General features: G+C 45.9%; 1 protein-coding gene across 1 annotated transcript in view; it reads left to right on the forward strand.

Moving 5' to 3' along the window:
• The first annotated feature begins 4610 nt into the window (after positions 1-4610).
• The window catches only part of stt3b (STT3 oligosaccharyltransferase complex catalytic subunit B), a 29494-nt gene continuing 11467 nt past the window's right edge, over positions 4611-22637 (forward strand). The window contains exons 1-5 of the mRNA XM_083678734.1: positions 4611-4899; positions 19030-19138; positions 19992-20279; positions 21084-21149; positions 22124-22223. Of these exons, the coding sequence (XP_083534860.1) occupies positions 4631-4899; positions 19030-19138; positions 19992-20279; positions 21084-21149; positions 22124-22223 (832 nt within the window). The 5' untranslated portion in view covers positions 4611-4630. The remainder of the gene's footprint in view (positions 4900-19029; positions 19139-19991; positions 20280-21083; positions 21150-22123; positions 22224-22637) is intronic.

Genomic DNA, 22637 nt, shown 5'->3' on the forward strand with positions numbered 1-22637 from the left:
GATGCAGAATAAATATAAATATGGAATGCCGTATAAACAAGTATGTACAGTATGTGCAGTAGTATTAAAGAAAATATAGGATATGTGCATTATGAACAGTATGGACAGGTATGTACAGAAGAGCAGTGGTATTGAGTAAGAGCAGGGGAGGGGAGTAATAGTGCAATAGTGCAATTGTCCGGGTGGGGGGGGGGGGGGGGGGGGGGGGGGTTGCGGGGGTAGTAGGTTGTCAGGTAGGTGTAGTGATCGTGTTCAGCAGGGTGACATAGGCAATGCATAGGCAATGCAGTCTAGCAGTATATATGTATTAACAGTAACATTTAGGGTAGATAGCAGAATAAATGTAATATGGAAAGCCATATGAACAGTATAAACAGGTATGTACAGTATGTACAGATATGTGCGGTGTATTAACAGTAGTATTAAAGAAAATATAGGGATATGTGCATTGTGAACAGTATAGACAGATTATGAACAGTATAGACAGATATGTACAGAAGAGCAGTGGTATGGAGTAAGAGCAGGTTGTACAAGTGTGAATACTGTAAGAGTAGTGCAATTGTCCGGGGGGGGGGGGGGGGGGGGGTGTGCAGGGGTTGGTAGGTTGTCATTCAGGTTGTTGCAGAGTTCGAGTTCAGTAGGGTGACAGCCGCAGGGAAGAAGCTAGTCGGGTGTGGAGAGACCTGTAGCGCCTCCCAGAGGGGAGTGGGGTGAACAGTCTATGGTTGGGGTGAGAAATGTCCTTGACGATGCTGCGTGCCTTACGCAAGCATCGTATGCCCTGGACAGCCTCAATGGAGGGGAGTGAGGAACCGGTGATGCGTTGGGCAGTTTTCACCACCCTCTGCAGTGCTTTCCGGTCAGATGCAGAGCAGTTGCCATACCATACTGTGACACAGTTGGTGAGGATGCTCTCGATGGTGCAGCGGTAGAAGTTCACCAGGATCTGAGGAGACAGGTGGACCTTCTTTAGTCTCCTCAGGAAGAAGAGACGCTGGTGAGCCTTCTTGATCAGGGTAGAGGTGTTGAGGGTCCAGGAGAGATCCTCAGAGATGTGGACACCCAGGAACTGGGTGCAGCACATGAAAGCTAGGAGCTAGCTTGCCCAAAGCATTTCATTACACCGTCTATGCCTGTATTTATAATGTCCTCACTTGGACTACAGTTCTAGGGCGACCTCGTGTGGCACATAGAGATACTACAAACAGATCCAGGTTCGATTTACTTATTTTCCATGAATCAGTCAATTTGTTGACACCCGCAGTATTTACAATCTTGTTTCACACTCTCAGTATCTACAGAGTAAATATCAATTTACAGTCAATTGAATGCTCCAATTCGCAGAAGTGTAGGGAAAGGCTCTCAGCTTCTTCTGATATGAAAAAGGCTATGGAAATGAAAAAGCACGATTGCAATGTGCAGGCTTCACTGAGTGAGAAACAAACATCTGACATTTAAAACTGAATCTAAGGAGAACTGAAATTAAAGCAAAGTGAAGTGTTGGTGACCTGGCATTGTGCCACTTGTGCTGCAATAACACCTGATTGAGAGAGGAGGCTAAGGACAGTGCTGAGAGGATATCCTGAGGGCTAAGTTGCGTTTTTGTATTTTTGTCGCACACTGTTGCTGTGTCAGCTAGCTCTATAAACACTTCACTGCTTTAGATAACCAACCTGAAGGGTATGAGATGCTCCTGCAGCTATTTTCTTTTGTGCTTTCAAATTGCAATTGATTTCTCAAATTGCTGTTCCCCTGTATGCAAACAGGGATCAATCCAATCTTTTTAGGAGAGAAGAATACAATGTGTTGCAGGCTTGAGAGGAAAATCTGCTGTTTTGCAGCTTTGAGCAATTCAGTTCTAACATGGATAGAGATGGGTTTTCGTTATCAAATTCACTTGTTAAAGATTACAGTCTGCTTCAGTAACTCCAACCAATCTATGGCAGACACAGAAATCACAATGTCATCTTTTAGAGTGAATTTAGGGGGAAAGAGTCATTGCATAGCTCTCGTCAAAAGTCCTCTCCCCTTTTTCTATTACAGTTTTGTCCACAGTGTGCGAAACACAGAATGCAATTTAGGTGAAGGCTTGACAGTAACTGCACAGCACTGGGCACAACAATATAGCGCCCCAGGGAAACAGAGACTTGTCTTTTGTTATCATTTGTTCGGTTCTCTTCTTTCAATCTCTCCTTCTTTTCTCATCAATTCAACAGGGATAGGTTTATATGGTTAGGGAGAGGGAGGTATTGTAGCAAGCTACAAATAGCATTGTGTCAGTGTGAACTACTATCAGTGTTCATTGTAGCAGGCAGTAGAGTATTTGAATGAAAAACTGTGTGTGTGTGTGTGTGTGTGCGTGTGCGCGTGTGTGCGTGTCTGTTTGTTCTCTCTCTTATGTGTGCAACTGTAGGAGGAATGTTCACCCACCATTGCTTTAGCTGACAGGAACCAGTATGGTGACAAATGCTTTGTGGTTCTCAAATACTATGCTGTGTCAAGAATCAGTTGTATGTGTAATTGTTACCCCTCTCTCACTCTCATTTGGGATTGTAAATAGATCCTTTTTTGAGAGGAAAGTGAAGGGATGCTGTATCTTATCAGAGACAGGTAGTATGAGGGTTTGCTGTTTTGAATAAGCATAAAGGGTCGAAATGAAGGCATACAGTATCACCACCTGTATCATCACCATCCTGGTCACCACCTCTTCCATAGACTTCCTTCCGGCAAAAGGTTCTAGTCTATCAAGACCAAAACCTTGCACTACCTGAACAGTTTCTTCCCTGTGGCAGTGGGGCTCACAAACAAGCTTCCTGCCTCTCACTGACTTTGGGACTTCCACTCCCCCACCCCACCCCACCCCACCCCACTCTGTCACACACACACACACACACACACACACACACACACACACACACACACACACACACACACACACACACACACACACACACACACAATGCACTGACAGTGTAATTTATATTTATTTAAATTTATAGTGTACATGCCCCATACCCATTTCACAGCCTCTAGCCTCATTGCCTCTTGGCCTCACACAGCCTACATAATTTATTGTTTTATTTTGTTCATATTTTGCTTATATATATATATATATATTTGGCCAAGTATATTTGCACATACAGGAAATTGACTTGGTGAGGTTAGTGCATGGGACATAAAAAACAACTATATATATATATATATAGTTGTTTTTTATGTCCCATGCACTAACCTCACCAAGTCAATTTCCTGTATGTGCAAATATACTTGGCCAAATAAAAGAATTCTGATTCTGATTCTGATTCTGATACTGTATGTCTAGGGAGCTACTGAAGCGCACAGCTGCAAACCCAGTCTATATTTAACACAGTGAAACCCCTTTGCTTCAGTGAATCCTACGACACTTTTGGACATGGCTGCTGCCTGATGAATTATCAAGCATCCTCATACCTCCCTGCCCTACAAAGCAGTCCCTTTCATCTCTGACGCCTCTCCTCCGACGTTCTTTTATGAGTGGGAATTCACTATTTCTCAGCTGGCTGCCCTGTCTGTAGCCAAGATACATAGATGTTTAGCTCCAAATTCCTCTCAAAGAAGTAAAAGAACTGAAAGATTCAAAGATTTGTTGTTTTTACCCCCACTGATCTGTACACCATAAGTCATTGTTATTCTTATTGCCATAGGGCAATTGATGGTATTCTCAACAGAGTGCCTGACTGGCAGTGAAATTCCATATAGGTTACTGTGAGTGTTTAGTTACTACTGAAAGTATCATTCTTGTAATTAAATTAAGGACAATTAAAAGTAAGACGTAAAGAATATTTGAAACCAATGGAAATTATGGCCCTGTGACTAATATCATTAACTCTGAAATTTCTAATTGTAATGCCGTTACATTTCATGGTGTCATAACTCATAACTTGGTAATGTTGTTTTCAGTAATTAATTAATCATGATTTATCGCTGTGGTTCTGGGGCATCCTCCTGATTCAAAAGTTTGCATGAGCTCCGAGCAATGCAACATTCGCTCTCGTGGCAGAGCTGGCATTATTTTTCTGCGAAATTCATTTATTTCATTGGCTTCTAGGGGAAAAGCGCTCCTGTGCTGTTGACAGCGGATAGGCTATTTTCCCAGTCTGTTATTGTCTCATAGACTACCATTGGTGTTTTTTCTTACGCTCTATCCTCCACACTGATCCTACGACCATCCGGCTTGAGTGTCACACCATTGGTTACATGTATTGACTGTCTTGGGCGCTCTTCTCTCTGGTTGGTTTTGTATGAGGGCTGTGTGACCCACCCTGTTGTACCTGTCTCGCTGTGAGAGGCTGAGCGCCCTTCCTGCTATCCTCGCTACTCCCGCCCTATCATCCACTTCCAAGGAGGAACTAGTCGGTCGCGTGTGCTACTTGTATGCTGCAACCCGGCTGCTATGTGTGACTCCATTGCAGAACTTAGTTGAATTAGCGGACGGAGTAACAGAAAAAGGCTTGACTTCTGGAATAAAGTGAGCCCTTGAAAGAAAAAAGAGAGGAGTGCAGGGGTGGAAAGCGGCTTCGAAAGCGGAGCGTGGCAGTAAGGGGGGGGGGGGCTTTCTTTCCTATCTGATACAACGGGGCTGACGTAGAATATGGCGGAACATCACTCTGTTTCCGATAGCAAGCACAAAGCCTCCGCGAATATCGGACCGTCTTTCTCGGGAAATGGTCGGCCCAGTACCGCGGCAGCAGCAGGAGGCGTTGGCGGCGCTGGAGGTCTCTCCGGCGGACTGGCGCAGCCGGCGGGGTGGCAGTCGTTGCTGTCGTTCACTATACTCTTTCTGGCCTGGCTAGCTGGTTTCAGTTCCAGGCTCTTCGCTGTCATTCGCTTCGAGAGCATCATTCACGAGTTTGACCCTTGGTGAGTAAACATTGGCCTGCAGCAGCTTTGCGTTTTCACAACGTGAGCAACCAACAATGATTACTGTGCCGCGCAACTCGTAGAAGGACACAATGTATCGTTTTGGGGGGACATCAGAGCACAGCAATAATTATAAAATAACAAAGGGAAAAAAACAGCACTTTGTAGCACCCAAGAGTTTGATGTTGTGTAACAACGGTTCAGCGTTGTGCCTGTCAGATGGGGGGGCTAACGTCTTCATGTACTTAGTAGGACAATGGTGCGTGTGTGACACAGCGGATTGAACCCGGAAAGAATAAGCTATAGACACCGGAGAGTCGTCTAAAGAATTGACACTATAGGGTATTGTAATTGATGGAATCAGTGCCCGTGCTAGAGTTTATTTGTTACAAAGATATTGGGAGATATATTCGGAGAATGAAATATAGGCTAAGCATTTCGACTTCTGCATTGTCGATATCTGTAGGCAACCCCCCCCCCCCCCACCCCAGCTGCGACTCTCGAACAATGCTGGAGCAATGTGTGTCATCTGTGCATCCATTCAACAGCTAGTAACCTACTTTCTGATTGTGAATTATTGTTTTCTTATTTTCTGGGTACAATTCTTCAAGTCCTATGACATGTTTGGACTTTGCAGATAATTAGAGTAGCTACATGAACAAGTAGCCTCGATTGATAAAGTCATCTGGGTTTGTAGACCTTTCACCATTACCTACCAGTTTGTTTTTGAAAAATATTTCATGAGTTTTACAAGTCCTACTGGTTTGACAGGAGTAACCCCAGACACAACACCCCTCTATCTTCTATCCCACGGAGTGTGTGACAGCTGACATTTGCTGCAAGATGAATGGGGAAAACACTGCATGCTCTTTATTGGAGAGAAAATGACTTTGCCTGTGCCTTTGTAACAGGCGTTGATTAGAACAGGATTTGTGTCCACATGAGTGTGTCGTAGCCTATTTGTGTTTCTGCCTAAGAGTCCTAGCAGGAATCTATTGCCACATTTATGCTCATCTTGCATCATTGTTTACACAATGTTTTTATGCCCACCATGGATTAAACAGTGATGTGTCGTATTGGCCTTTGATGCAAGTTGTGTGGTCTGAATAAGAGAGTAACGGTGAGGCGGCCTACTCTACCTCCAGAGGTGGAGAAGCCAACCCTCTGAAATCCTCCTAACGTCTGTATTCTCCTTGTCACACCTGTGATTCTATGGGTAGCTGAACAGGTTCATATTGTATTCATTTAGACTCCTAGACCCCTATCTTCTGTTCTGTTTCACCAAGTGGAATATAGTGAGTGTCGTGTTTCCTTCTGGTAAGGTTAGAGAGCAAAGAAACTAATTTATAAGGCGGTGCGGGAAGTTGAAAGCCAGTGAACCTACTGCTGTAATATGTGAGTGAGTCGCTTCACCTTTGATGGTTTGTCCTTAGTTTGTTCTTGTAGCTGCTTTCTGAGTCGCTCATCTCCAAGGCGGAGAGCAGCAGAGACGATGGCAAAGCGAGTCAACGCGCCGTACGTACTTCCCTGTTTTTGTGCTCTCTGATGTGCTCTTTGATCTGTGTAGTTGATATTCCTTCAGAGGGGGATGGAGGGAGCTATTCATTCTGACAGCGGTGTGTCGGGGGAAGTGACAGGGTGCTGCTAGTGGTGTGAATTGTGATTTGCACACTGGAAACTGGTGCATTTTGTTGCTGACTTTGGAAAGTAGCCTTACACCACCAGCAGAATAAGTCCAGCCTGATTGGATGGTGTATTTCTCTAAATTAGACCTGCGGAATGGATTAACTGTTGTGGCACATTATAAGTGGCTCAGCGAGGGGAAAGTGTTTGTTTGTTTGCTTGTTCTCCAATAGGCAGGTGTTAGCCCAGGTCTGAAGTGTTCTTATCTCTTTCTCTATCTGACAGGATTTTGTTTGTTTTTCCCTTGACGAACGCTTTGAGTGTTTTTAAATGAGAGGCACAAAGGTGAGTGCCTGAAAGGAATAAGAATAAGACCGGGCTTTTGCCTCGTGTCTGGTCAGGCAAACGATGAATCCAGCCTCAGTGTATGTTGGTAGGGTCAGTTGCACTGAGACACACAGCACTGCTTTCCTGGCTGAAACCAGATATATCAGCTCTGTGTACAGCAGGTGCACCTCCATTCAAGTTGAATCAGGAGGAGTGAGTGTCTGTACCAGTGCCATGGATGCCTGCCTGTTGAGTTTGATAAGTGACAACTCCATACCCCCCCCCCCCCCCCCCACCACCCACCCATCCCCTGCAGGAAAAGAAACCGCAGTCTCATTTCGGAGGTCATAAGGGACAAAGTGACAGGAATGAATCCAAGCCCATTCATTATCAGGGCCGCCACGGTCAGAAAATCCATCTTAGGGATAGCTCTGACCCCCCTGGGGGTTGTGATAGATGGGCTTTTATTTTTCACGTCACTTTCTCAGGCTAATGAACCGATGTCCCTCCTGCTAATTAAGGTGGTCGTTCATAGCCGATAAGCACAGTTTCCCACTGTGTAGATGGAAAAGCTTCAGGGGGTTGATATCCCCAGGCTCTGTTTGTGTCCCTGCCAGCGACGGTTTCACCAGGAAACCTTCCCCACCGCTGTGTGCTGCTCCCTCTCAGACCTGAAGAGCCCCTTTATACAGGTTACATAATGTTCAACTGACGTTTGATTACGTAATAGGCGAGAAATAATGCCTTTTAAGCTACTATCTGAGGATTGAGAGGTTGATGCTGTTATGTGGGGTTAAGCCCCGTATCTGGGGGTTTAATGCTTGTTCACAGAGAAGGGTACTGCCGGAATGCGGTTGAAAAAAACGCCCTGTGCTTCTCAGTTAAGGGAAATCGCAGAGAGTGTCTGTGGGCGGCCATCACAGTTTATCTAGTGCCGAATCTCTCTTGACTGTGAACTTGGCAGAATCCGGCGTCCCTCTCTAGTGCTGTGAACTTGGCCTTCATCAGATGCCCCCCCTCTCTCTCTCCATCCTATTTCTCTTTCCTCTGTGAATAAATGGTGCGATCTCTGTTGACTTCACAGAGCTGTGTACAGCGTAAGATCGTGACCTGCCATGTCAGTGCTGGAGGGGAGACTAACCCTGTTGGTAGGCCTAGACTATTAGGGTGGACAGATGGTGGTGATGAAACAGCAGTGTAATAAGCTCTCAGGCTCTGATCTGAGCAGGATCATGTCGGCATAAGTCTGTTCCTTATGCTTGTCATATTCGATGCTTTCGGAAAGCAAATCAAACCTACGGTACCGTAAAGGTAACAGGAGGTGGTGCGCTTGTTTTTTCCTGTGGGTTGGTGCTGTGAAACCACTGCAGAGTTAGGATACTGACTGTGACATTTGGGTTGAGTGTGAATTCTTCTTGAGCTGCAATAATTGAACAATATTACTGTGCAACAAATACACCACAAAGTATTCTGTCTCTCTCTCTCTCTCTCTCTCTCTATGGGTCGTTATCGATTTAGCATTATGAATAAGCAAAGACCTCAGGTCTCGAGTGTCCCCGGAGCTGTTGGCTTTATCAGTACAGACACAAATAGAGCACAAAATACACTATCAGACTTCTGCCCTCTTCTGCTTTTCTTCCCTGAAGTCACTGCTCTTTCAGTCTCTCCCTTTCTTCCCCCCCTCCCCCCAAACCCTCTCAGTCTGTTGGAAATTTCCTTTGCCCTCTCCAAAACAGGCCATTTTCAGTGACTAATCAGGTGCTGCAAGCTGAATACACATTTGGATAGAGTTGCTAAAACACAAACACACACACACACACACACAGAATACTACTTTATTAATCCTCTCTTTTCCCTCACCCCTCTTTTTCCCCTGTATTTTCCCCTGTTGGGTCTAATTGGGTCTCCTCTTGACGTATTTTCTCGTGTGTGTGTGTGTGTGTGTGTGTGTGTGTGTGTGTGTGTGTGTGTGTGTGTAACCTACATCAAAGGGAGAAAATTAGCACTACTTAGTCCTGAACTCTTCATTGAGTGGAGTCAGCCTCCTCTATTCAGTCACTAAGGATGTGGGCTGCTTTTATTACTGAATCTGAAGAGCAGCATTAAGTAACTCTCCGCTCTATAGCTTCTCAGAGAGGAGATCCTCATACCTGTGTGTGTGTGTGTGTGTGTCACACTGGGTTTTAGGCATAGTGGTGAGGATGGTATGAATGAGTCAATAGGTGAGTTTGATTAGTGAACCATCATTACGATGATCAGCGATGCTTGGCTCTGGCTGATATGCTTCCCATCACCAGCCAGCTCAATTCCCCTGTATTCCCAGGATTCCCACAACCAGCCTGCTTGTTCCTCCCAAATTCCCATTAGCAGCCTGCCATAGTAGTTCTCCCAGTATTCCCATTAAAGCTGTGCCCATTTTCCCAAGTCAGTTGAGAAAGAGTCTTCATTTCCCAGTGCTCTGCTTTATGTCTCAGCCGGTGCTCTGACAGTGTATGGTACTTCCAGCAACACTATGTCTGGAGTCTGATAGCTACAGCTGTTCCCTCCCCATGGCTCCTCTTTCTGCAGTAACACCTCCCCCCCCCCCCACCCCCCCACACCCGGAGGAGAACCCCCTCACCCTGTATCTGTGAATGGACGTCCTTTCCTGAAAGAAATCGCTGATCCGACATGACTTGACTGGTGAAAGCAATGCAGCGGAAAGCTCACCTTGACCAACCCAAGCACGTCACGTCGGTGATTACTTCAAGGCAGGAAGGGAGGACGCACTTTTGATGTATTTTACATCAAGCCCGAGTCCTGACGCGCTGACGAAGGCTCCGCTCCTCGCCTCGCGTGCTTGTTTTTCCCCAGGGTCTTGGTTTTCCAGGACGCAGCAGTGTGAGGGTACGGTGTTTGGCAGCAGTGTGAGGGTATGGTGTTTGGCAGCAGTGTGAGGGTACGGTGTTTGGCAGCAGTGTGAGGGTACGGTGTTTGGCAGCAGTGTGAGGGTACGGTGTTTGGCAGCAGTGTGAGGGTACGGTGTTTGGCAGCAGTGTGAGGGTACGGTGTTTGGCAGCAGTGTGAGGGTACGGTGTTTGGCTTCACGAGACCCGTTCTCAGCATGTCTAATCACTATCATTAAACGCTGTTGCTGCTGAGTGCTGCCCAAGGTCCATCTACTGTTGAGATTATGGCTTAACTCTCTCTCTCTTCTCTGTTTCTCACTCACTCGTTCTACTCACTCCACGGGGTGTTGAGCAGTGATTGCTGTGTCATGCGGTGATATTGTTGGTAGATTGTAGCTTACGGTGGGTTCTTGGGGTTTTCAGTGGCGTTGGCTGCTTTGAGTATGCTGCACATATGGACCACAGACGTTCTTACCGCCGCCTTTATAAGCAAAACTGTTTGACAGAAGAAATTGACGACTACAACCCCCCCCCAGTCAGTGTGCGAGGGCCAAATCCAGGCTGTCGCAGTAATGCTGCCCCTCATTAGAATAGCCTACTTTAGCCCTCAACAGCCACTGCTTCGTCAAGTCACAACAGACATGACAGACATGACAGACATGACAGACAAGTCATGGGGAATTGTGAATGGGGTCTCACCATAGAGGTTAGGGAAGGTGAGACTCTCTTGGGGACTCTCTCTTGGTCTACTAATGACTAATGTGGCTACATTTGTAACTGCCACAATATTACAGTGTCTTGTGTGAAATTGTAACAATGCACCGTATCATATGTTGAATGGTAGGTTACCCCATGTCTATCCGCATACAATGAGATGAATATTAGTTATTTTCTGTTCTCTCCATGAAGTGGAGAGGATTTGTCATCGTTAATTTGAGGAGTAAACAGATGTAGCCTAGTAAAATATTATTTCCTGCTGTCGGACACCCTCGATGCTCTTCTCTCAATGTTATGTAAACCAGACCTGGTCTGTCTAATCTCTCCATTTTAATTATCTGCCCCTGAATCTCCGATTTTATTCTGCGTAGTTACACGCACACTCACTCTCTCACTCCATTTGGCAAGGCAAACAGAGGGCTTTTTGTGTGGATTGGGAATATGACAGCTGTCGTGTTTCCATTGGTTTGATATCTCTGTGAGGTGGCAAACATTAACAAGCAGTGATTTCTCAGTATTATCTCTCTCTCAGAGACTTTTGCTCAAACTTTGCACCAAAGAAAAGTTATTGTCCTAATTAAAGTATAACAAAGAGAACATTAGCATAAAAGCCTTGCCTTTCCCTGGGCAAGATTCATCTTTTTGATGTCAACAAACAAGACTTACTGGAATAGTGATAAATATTTATCAGGATTACATATTTGTCCCACTTTGATAATTTCCCCAAAAAGAAAGAAAGCTTGTTTACTTTTTTTAATATCAATTACACAATAAGTGTCTTCCTTGTGTATCTGTAATGAAATGTAATGTTTAATTAGAAGGCAACCGTTCTTATGTTTTGCCCTGCCTGCACAGTGCTGCTTAGCATTCATTGGCCATTTATATGTGCCTGCCAATTAGAAAGGCCGAAAGTTATTCTGCTAGCGTCCCTTTGATGTTCTCATGCCAGGAGAGACCAGCCCCCGCCTGCCCTCCTTTGGATAACACTACCCGACGCTCCTCAAGGTTAATCAGGCTTTTTATGTTAGATTGAATCTGCTGGACATTAACATACTGGTACAGACCATCAGTGAACGCTACAGTGTTGCTTTTCCTCTCTGCTGAGATAAATAACTTCAAGTTGTTTTATTCATGTGAGTGATCGATTCTGAGAGGGCTTAGAAGCTGTAGCCTTGTTATTGATAGTCTGAGGCTTTGTGGAGCTTGTCATGTCCTTGTACATGGAGAATAATTTTTTTTTTTTTATTGAAAACATTTTTTTTTTTCCTGGACTAGGTTTAATCTGTGTCCGGGGAACCATCCCTACCTCTGTACAAATAGGGTCCATTATAGGTGCTATGGGCTAGGCAGGCTAATCCACTACAGCCAGTCTGGCTGACCTTGTGGGGTCTTCAGCAAGGCAAGGCAAAGCAAGGCAAGGCAAAGCAAAGCAAGGCAAGGCAAAGCAAGGCAAGTTCATTTATATAGCACATTTCATACACAGAGGCAATTCAAAGTGCACTTTTCCAAATCAAAGTGCTTCTCATGTTCCTCTCCATAAGGAAAAGTAGTGAACCTCTGGGCATTAATACTGATTCCTCTGCGGAAATGTGGATCTGTGTAGTAGCCTATTGCCTTGATCCTGCAGTCCCGACCTGTCCCGTCCCCTCTGTATTTGTTATGTAGGCTTTATTTATTTAATGTACGTGGATGCATACGGCAGCAGTCATTTCATAACCCATAACTCCCTGCCATATATTATTCAGTCATTTTACCTCGCCTTTTCTGCTGAGTCGCCCCTGCCAACAGAGACAGCCATGCTGCTCCTGCTTATGCTGCGGGATGTTTATGGTCCAGGTAAGAAGAGGAAACACTTAGTTTAGCCTCGGCCACATAAACACACATTGGACCGTACAGTTAACAGCCATGACAGCCGAGCTTCCCCTCGCTCATCCATATCGTTAATAGCCCAGATCTGATAGTTGGGGCTGGAGATCAGGAGGCTGGTGGTCCTCTGGTGGTTCACCTCCCCGTCCCCAGGCCAGGACTGCACCGGTGGAGGTGGAGCAGCTTCATCACTCAGTGGATGACGTCAATTGTTAGCTTCTGAGGCACAAACTCCCTCATTTGAAGCACTGTAGCTTCAAAGTGCTTTAGTTTAGTTCATTTTTGTGTGTGTTTTAGACATACAAGTCTCAGTTCAATTTGTCGAGTGTAGTGCCGACATTTGTCTTTTGAGTTCTACAGTCTCACTAAGTCAGACTCTTCATTTAATGATGATGGAAGTGGCGCTGGAAGGCATCCGCAGAGTTGTACCCGGGCCACTGATTCTAGCAACGAACAGAGAGGAGTTGAGTAGGTGGAGGCAGGGATGTAGAAATGATAATTATGCTGCTGTGTCTGTGTAGGGCAGCCCAGAGTGAACTGTCAACACCACTGACTAAAGCAATGTCCTTCATGTCACCCCATGTTACAAATGTTTTGGTTGTTTCTTGTGTTCTGTTGTGTTTCCGTCCCTCTACCCATCTCCACCCTTCTCAGGCATCTTCTGGCAATCAATATGGTTCAGCTGCACCTCATTCCTCATCACCTCCATAGCCAGTCAGAGGACGGCCCCGTCGTATTTAAACCCTGCATTTCCTCCCCTCATGAGATCCTTTTGTTTCTGTCTGTCTGTTCAGAGTGCGTGTGTGTGTAAATTAATTGTGACAATTCTCTGTTCAGACCTCATTCCTCAATTCCATAATTCATCCGTTGTATTTTCATTCCGGTTACAGGAGAGAAGTGGTATAGGGGAGAGCAGCCCGTGGGTATACATTTCTGCACGTAGATTGCTCTTGTCTGTATACACTAGTTAGTTGGGGGCAGGTGCCATCTGTTGTGTTTTGGGCTCGACTATGCCTCAGTTAATCTTAGTTTAGGGACTACCTTATTTTTGGTTCTTTCTTTGGGAACAATTCCCCCCCCCCCCCCCCCCCTCTCCTTAGTCTTGGTACAATAAATCATCATTACACTGTTCACCTTGTCATTGTTTTTCCCTGTTCTCACTCCCTGGTAACTGTCTGCGTGTGTCCTATGTTTACGTGCCTCACCCATCCCCTAGACCTGGGCCGGGGTGCACACCACCACAACCTTTCACTGTTAGATGCCCTGTAGGGAGGGAAGGAAGGAAGGAAGGAAGGAAGGAAGGAAGGATGGATGGATGGATGGATGAAGAGAGCAGCTGGTGGAGGAGGTGAAGAAGCACCTCATTAAATAGTCATAGTCATTGCAGTTTGATCTCAGATGAGACAGAGGACAACATGGCACTGCTGACCGCCCTCTCAAGAGTCAGAGAGAGTTGAAAGAGAGGGGAAGAGACTTTTTTCCAGAACCTCCTCTGACCTGACCTTTACCTACCCTCGCCATCGACTCCCTCATGTCTCCCCCACGGCACACACATGCCAGTGGCCTCTCAGAGGTCCACACAGATCAGCTCTGCTTTCTGCCCCAAGGCTTTCTTACTTGAATGTAACTATTCCATCACAACCTCTTGTGGTGCATATTTGATGGCGTTTTGTGCAGCGGAAGGGGAAAAGGGGTCTCAGAGCTACTGGTCTGTTTTCCTCATCTACTCTTCAGGCCTCTGGGCTCAAGAACAAGACTTGTTCGAGTTGGAGAGACGGACCGACCAAACAGAACTGGATGTTCTGACGAAGAACCCCCCAATGATGAAGAAAGCACAGATCATTCCTTTTTTCTCTAACACTGGCACCACAAGCCTGCATAATGCTGTATTGGCCAGAGACTTCTCTCTGTCTGTCCCTATGCTTTCATTTCTTGCCCATGTGAAGAGAGAGGATTCAGTATGGAGGAAGGGCGATTCCGAGGTTATTTCAGAATTCATCGATGTTTGTTATCAGTGGCTCAACACCCTGGGGGGTTGGGGGGGCTGATTATAATTATGGTCCTTTTTTGTTGCCTCAGAGGATGAGAACGGAAAGTTTTAGCCTCAATTTAAGTCTCACATTTCTCAATCTGATGTGTTTGCTGTGGAAAAGCAAGGCAGAATTGAGAAGTAAGTGCTTGTGCCTAAACCTACCCGTGGGTCGTGTTTTTTAATAAGCTCGGTGCAGGCTCCTCATTATGTCCCTGCTCGCCTGCACTGTGCTGCGATGCTCCCCGCCTGGCTCCTCCTGCTTACCCGGAATATAGGATTTGGGGGGGCGGGGGGAATTTGATGAGACTTCATCAGATTTAATAAACGTTTTGTGTAGCTGCGTTTTTGCTCTCCCCCCTGGGCCTTAAAAACGGCTTAGTCTCCCTGGCTGGCTGGCTGGCTGGCTGGCTGGCTGGCTGGCTGGCTGGCTGGCTGGCTGGCTGGCTGGCTGGCTGGCTGGCTGGCTGGCTGTGAGCTGACGCATCTCCAACCATTCTCTCCCCCTCCCAGGGCATTGTGGGAGATTACAGACCTGGTGGGTTTGCGCCGTCACTCATCATCTGGCTATTCTAATTTCTTTTCTTTCTTTTTTTTTTTTTTTTCATTTTTTTTTTTTTCATTTGGCTGCCAGCGAGTTCAGCTATAGCTAGCTCTGGAGTTTGGTATTGAGATTAATTTATGGATAAGCGGTTAAGTTTGTCTATTTACCAACACATGCAAACCCTCTCCCCTCTCATTTAACATATTCTAAAAGGCATCTGTCCTCTCCTGTTCCTGTTTGTATGTGGATTACAGTGGTGACCACCCTCAACATCAGACATGGGGCAACCCTGCACCAACACTCTACACCCCCCCCCCCCGCCTCTCTCTACACCACTCCCCACCTCCTGTCCACTAACAAATGCCTCCTCAGTCTGCCACAAATCAATGAAACATTTTATGCAAAACGGAAAGCCTCCGCGTCTATATCTTCACGGAGTGTGAAATTGAGTTTTATTAAAAACGAGAGCGGAGAGTTTGGAGATGGCGCGAGCGATGACTGGAATGCCCGTTTCAGTGGTTACTAGAGAGGAAAGCGTTCAACTCCATTGCTTTCATGTTGACTGCCCCCAGCCCTGCATCCTGCTGCGACTGGCACAGTTGGTCCCCCACTCCCAGATGTACCGCAGATAACATCGATCATGTTCTACAGGGACGACTGCCCACTCTTATCTGGATGTTCCTCCCTCCAGCACGTTGTTGGTTCAGTAGTAAAATGTGTGTGTGTGTGTGTGTGTTGCTTGCTTCCGGAGCCTTCTCTTACAGCGTACAGCTCATAGCTGGGAAACAAGACACCTTGTCTTTTGTCCTTTTGTTCTCTTTTGTCCCACGTATGTTTGCGTGTCTGTGCGCTGTTTGCACATGCATATGCATGTGCTGTGTCTGTGTGGGCTGTGTGTCTGCATGAGAGTCCGTCCTCAGTAATTCTAGTAGCGTGTTGTTGCATTCGGAGGTGTGTGGGAGCTTATTGACGGTGCCAAGGGAACATTGGACTCAGCTGGTGCTGCGCTGTCTGTATGCACCGTGTGAGCTGAGCACCACCAGCACACAAACAGAGAGACGGGATGAGAAAATGAGAGAGGATGAGACAGAGAAGCACGAGGCAGAAAGGTAGCATCTGGCAGACACGTCAGCCGCTGGTTTGGATCAGTGACGTGGGTGTGGGCTGTGGGCGTGGGTGTGGGTGTGGGTGTGGGTGTGGGGTGTGGGTGTGGGTGAACACACCTCCTGTCATCTTTAAGAACTCTGTTTTTCCTGTTCCTGCTGTGAAACTCCCACACAGAGGGCTCTCTGAAACCAGCGGGTTGCCAGATATCCCTGTGGATCCTGCCATCTCTCCGCCCTGGGAAATGGACTATAATGTGAGGGATGGTCATTAAACCTGACTCTTGACGACTCAATATGTCAATGTTTTAATTGCATCTGTCCCTACTCAAATAAATTATTATTGTTATTGTTATTATTATTATTATTTTTATTGAAAAGTGTTATCCTACATATCCAGCTGAAGCGGACCTGTGCAGTACTGTATAGGTTTTTTCCATAGCTGCAGAGCTGATGGGCATAACTGCATGCATTAACACAACTTGCTCTTGTTGTACGATATGTCTCACTGAAACAGTGAGTGGATGCTCTGTGGAAATCAGCTCTACTGAGAAATCTCTGTGTGTTTCTTTTAAAAAATCTTGTTCCGACGTTTCATTACAAAAGAGAGCACGCATGCATGCAGGCACACACATACAGAAGCAACCCATATGTTGCAGTGCCTCACATAGATTTCCATTTCATGTGCTTTGTGGCTGTGTATCAGAAGGACATTTTCAATTGAGCCTTTCCCGAGCTCAGTGAAAGAGAGGAACTTATATCACCGTCTCTGCTGCTCAATGATATTGTCGGAATGGCGGACGTGTTCAATGGAGAGACTGTCATTGTCTGGTGCTGTCTAGCCTCAGTAAGGTTATTCATCATGACACCATGTATCTCAAGTGGCTGTTTTACAGAGAGAGGTTTAGAGAAGTGTGCAGTAGGTAGAAGAGGAGGAGGGGGGGGAGGAGAGGAGAAAGTGAGAGCTCTCTGTAATGGCTAGTTTTTCCATTTTCCCACTTCCTCCTTACCCCATGGAATAGGTTGCAGAGAGGTTGTCAGAAGGTTAGAAGAGGAGACTCTAGAGACCAGTACAGGCTGCAGACTTGACTGTTGGCTGGACCTCTCCTGTCCTTCCACTTTGTCCTCTGTCCAGTCCATCCCCATGTCACTTCTGTAGCGATGACTCACTGATTGATTCATTGATTGATCCTGGCAGACCTGTTGGCTAAGGCTAAAAAGTCAAACAGACCTTTTAGCCTAGCCTAGCCTCAGTCTAAATGTAGAGCTCCAGAGGCTGGCAGAGCTGTTAGTTGACGCTGATGGCAGAGATTCAGATTCATACCCTGTGCCCTGGCAGAGCCTCCCTCTCAGCCTGGCAGACTTGTGAAGCTTCAGATAGCTCAGAATTATAGAGGCCAGTTTGATGTCAGAGGCCTTTGATGAGGAATAGGAGACAGTGTTGTGAGAGCGGCAATTGAACAGTAACAGAGCAATATTTCTCTTTCAAACTCTTTCCTGGGTTTTTTTTATGTAACCATGTTTCCCCAAAACTCAAAAAGGATTCAAATATGTCTGTAGAAAGTGTTAGCTGTCATGTGATACCTTGAGTTTGAAGAAATCTCTTTTGGTTGTTGAGCTACAGAAAGTGAAGTGGATTTTACATCTGGTAACAGAATGACTAAATGGGTCCCCTACAGAAACGTGTGATTTATTGATGTAGTTAAAATAGGGAAATATACAATACACTGCCATTAACGTATTATTTTTATCAACTTATATATGATATAATTTGTGGTTTTCAGTGTCTTTTTTCTTCATTATACCAGATGAAAATAGCCTACACTTTCGACACCAAAAAACTGATTTAGAAAAAAAAATTGCAATATGTCATGCGCAGGCACGCACACAGAGACCCAATCTGCTCCTAGTTTGCCTCAGAGATGGCCTCTGCAAAATGAAAACGTTCTTTGTCAACAACTGACATGGGAAGGACCCTAGCAATCAGTCTTAAGGACGCCACACCATGTGTGTCAGTGCGCTCAGTTTAGTCAATACCGGAACATTAATGAGGTTTGATGTTTTTCTAAAGACTTTGTGGAAGATTGCTTAGCCGCTTTTCCATATGTTTGACCAGAAGTCAAAGTCTTTGCTCATCCATAGTGTGATGATAGAAGATGGTTGAGAAATGTATTTCTGACTCCATTTCCCCAAAATATAGACTCTTGAGCTTTTATTTGACACTCAATTTGGTATGCTCTGATAAATCTCCCATTTTGGTCCTCATGGGTCCTTTTACACGGAACTGCCCAGGGTGTTTAATATGTGATGGACTGGGAGTGTGTTGCTCGGACTGAGTGTGTGACTAAACTGGTAACTCATTCTTCTACTGAGAGAGTGTACATTTTGATTTATTAAATCAATGAAACGTGTGTCTGTGAAATAAAGACAAGACTAATAATGAATCTTATTTCAAACGTGCTTTGTTGAATTGTCTGTCAATTCTGTTAGAGCTGTTAAATGTCTGGCAGCTGTAGGGTGTCCCATTCCGTTTACAGAACAGTTGAAATACTAAAGCACAGTTTGGAAGTACAATAATTGCTAGAACGAACATCATTTCTGGAACATCAGTTTGTGGATTAATCTGTAACTACTTCACTCTGATATTGAACATGATCCAAGTCATTAAGCATACTGCATTATGAGAGCAGATTACACACACACACACACACACACACACACACTCTCCAACGCTATCGTTGTTTTTCTCTGGTTTGTTTCTCTCGTTATCATGTCCCAATTAAGCAGCCATTGTTTTTGCATGTTTGAATGCTGTCGGCTGGCCAACAGCCTCCACCTGGCAGCTGATTGCTTTGGCGCTGGACCATATTGATGTTCAGGATACCTGCTGCCTTCAGGACGGGGGATTTAAGAGTGTTTTTCTTCAGCTTACAGATGGGCACCTTCGCACGGCTGGTAGCTTTGTGAGATGTACAGTAGTAATGTTGCTGCAGTCTTGTATAATTAACTTTTCTTCTCTCTCCTGTCTTGCAGGTTCAATTACAGATCGACACATCATCTCACCACCAATGGGTTCTATGAGTTCCTCAACTGGTTCGATGAGAGGGCCTGGTACCCTCTGGGCAGGATAGTGGGGGGCACGGTGAGTGGAACTACAGATGGAAAGTGTGTGTGCTTGCGTGCGTGTTCATGTGTGTGTCTGTGTCCTTATGCCCTCACGACTGTACATCTATCTCTTGTACTCTGTGCTGCTTGTCACCAGTATGTACACACACACACACACACACACACACACTATGGCTGACTAGTTTAACTGCTCCTTTGGGAAGTAGGGGCACTTTAAGCTGTAAAGTACTGGGGAGGGTATTGGAGACTGACGGGGCGTAGGTATAAATCATCATCACAAAGGACAAGAGATGAGGGTCACTTTACCGGACAATTACACCTGTGCTCATCTTGGTAGTACTGCAAACGAAACACTAGATCCCTCTAAACACAGTACACACATCCTGAGAGAAACACACACACACACACACACACACACACACACACACAAACAACTCTTCACTCCGATGCATCTCTCAGCACTCGCAAAAATACCTGTACCATGTCAACCTTGTTGTTAAGGGTAATTTTAATGTTCTGTACTGTAGATACTACTAGCATTAAGAGAAGTATGCGGTGTTGAAGTGTGGTTATTTCTCTGAGCAGGTCTGGGCATTGTTGATAGACAGTGGTTAACGAGGGACATAATTATCTAACTTAATCCTGAGTGGTTTTAAGCGGAGGTAGTTATCTGTGAACTCAATACGACTTAATACAATTGCGTCGATTACTCTTCTACTGTGTCACGCCAGTATGCCTGGCCAATGCTGTGATTAATCCCAGGTTGGTGGTCAATGACAGCCGCTGTAGCCTTCATAATCAGGTATTGATCTAGTAGTTAATAGTCATCGACTGACCCTGTGTTCCTCTGCTTTCTCCCTGTCCTGTAGGTTTACCCAGGCCTGATGGTCACGGCTGGCCTCATCCACTATGTCCTCAACATGCTCCACATCACAGTGCACATCCGTGACGTGTGCGTGTTCCTGGCGCCCGTCTTCAGCGGCCTCACCTCCATCTCCACCTTCCTGCTGACCAAGGAGCTGTGGAACCAGGGGGCGGGCCTCCTGGCGGCCTGCTTCATCGCCATCGTCCCCGGGTACATCTCCCGCTCCGTGGCGGGCTCCTTCGACAACGAGGGCATCGCCATCTTTGCCCTGCAGTTCACCTACTACCTCTGGGTCAGTCCCCCCCCCCGCGCCCACCTCGGCACACACACACACACACACACACGCACACGCACACGCACACATGTGTCAACCACCAACTTCCCACACCCACCCAATACAATACACCCCCAGTACATCTCCTGAGAGACCTTCGGCATGCTATTTATCTCTTAATTAACTGTTATTCTGATTTGAACACAAACTTATTTCGAACGACACCAGGTGTTTTGGTTAGCGGCAGAGATTTGACAAATCTGTAATTTGACACAACAGTAATTAAAGTAAAGTAATTGAATTTCAGCTGGCCAGGTCGGCGAGGCCCGTTTTTGAGTAGACGAATCCCCCAAGGTCCCCCAGACTTGAGCTCTGGCTAGAGAGTAAACAAACCAGCTCTCTCATTAGCCCCAGCTGGACGTGTAACCGTGGAAACAGACCCAAGCGTACATGGCTTTTTTTTTCTTCTTTTTTTCCCCCCCTTTATGTTTACTCATTTATTCCGTGGCATGTCTCATTGACTCGGGCGTCACATTCATTCGAATGGAGCCAGTCTCAGCTGCAGTCAGACTTGTTTTAAGTCAAGTCTCATCAGCCATGTTTGAATAAGCCTCATCTCCAGGAAGGTAACGATCTCGAGGAAGTTGCGAGGGTCATTAAGGAAAAGGAGTATTGAATAATTTACTCGGATGTTAAGCATTCAGCTGCGCTCTTCTCTTTTGTTAGACTTAATGAACTATTTTAAGAGGCTGGTTTGATGATGTGGGGTTTTTTATTTTATTTATTTTTTTATTTATTTTTTTAACCCTCTCACACTCCCAGGTGAAGTCTGTGAAGACGGGCTCAGTCTTCTGGACCATTGGCTGCTGTCTCTCCTACTTCTACATGGTGAGTGAAAACACACACACACACACACACAGACAGACAGACGCACACAGACACTCTAAAGTTATCTTCATAAAGACCCCTTTGAACACTATCTGAGAGCTCTTTGACATTCAAAGATCATTCTACCATAGCCCACAATGGACCTTGGAGATGATGTTACTGTCATGGAGCTTTCAGGAAACTCCCCAGAGGCTACAATCAGCAACCAGCCCTCACTGCCACAAAAGGCTTAGCCACGTTATGGTCATTAAACTGTTATTGAACATCAGTCAAGGAGATGAATGAACATGTAAATAGCAGATTGTTGTAGATGTCATACTTCACCGCTGCTGCCTGTGTGGGATATACACCGGATGACAGAGCAGCAAGGTACGATAGGCTGAGAGGCTGACAATGAACACAATAGCCTCTGATGAGATGTGTTTGTGAAAGCTAGCAACGTGTGTGTGTGTGTGTGTGTGTGTGTGGGGAGGGCGGCTGAGTGGCACTCCAGAGCTGTAACTGGTAATTGTCTCCCCCTGCTCAGGTGGTGGAAGTGTGGCCTTGCCCTCTCAGAGAGGCTCGCATGTCATTACGGAAATGTGTAAAGTCAATAAAATAAACACAAACAAACAGCGTGATCCATCATGGTCCTGCCTGCAGGGGCCCCGGGAGAAGGGAGTCATAGTAATGAGTAGGAATGTGTTTTAAAACCAATGAGATGCCCTCGGGGAAGATGCAAATCCAATTTAGATGATAGGCGCCAAACCTGTGTGTGCGTGAACGTGAATGTGTGTCTCAGAAGGGAGGCAACAAACTCCACATACATACAGTAGCAGTACTAGTTGAGGTCCAACATATCCTTTGTGGTGGGCAGTTGTACTGCATCAAACTGTGGACTCTGGACACCCTGTTTGTGTGTGTGTGTGTTAGTTTTATGGAAACAGCATGGGTGCTACGTTTGGGTAACTGTGTGTGTTGTTTGTATTTCACAGGTGTCAGCATGGGGAGGCTACGTCTTCATCATCAACCTGATTCCTCTCCATGTCTTTGTTCTGCTGCTCATGCAGCGCTTCAGCAAGAGAGTGTACATCGGTAAGCATGTAGGACACACACACACACACACACACACACACACACACACACACACACACACACGCCTCACTTCCTCCCCTGTAGGATCCACACACATTTTCTCCTGATATAATGCTACACATACCCTGTCCTCTCTGTCCTACCCCCCCCCCCCCCGCCCACACACACACACACACACACCAATTCATACTCTACCTCCAATGCCCTACAGATACTCTACCACAGATTTGGATTGGATTTGTTTGTTAGTTTCCATGAGTTGCTTCTTTTTTTTCCGCTTTCTTTTTTTGTCGCGCCTCGTTATGCATCTGAGTGTGCATGCATACATAGCCTACATACTTCTGCTGAGCTGGCTGTTCAGTTGGACTCATTAGCAGAGAGGCTAGAGGCGAGCTCAGCCTCCGTGTCTCCTTT

Source organism: Argentina silus (assembly GCF_951799395.1).
Source record: "Argentina silus genome assembly, chromosome: 10".
NCBI classification, from domain to species: domain Eukaryota; kingdom Metazoa; phylum Chordata; class Actinopteri; order Argentiniformes; family Argentinidae; genus Argentina; species Argentina silus.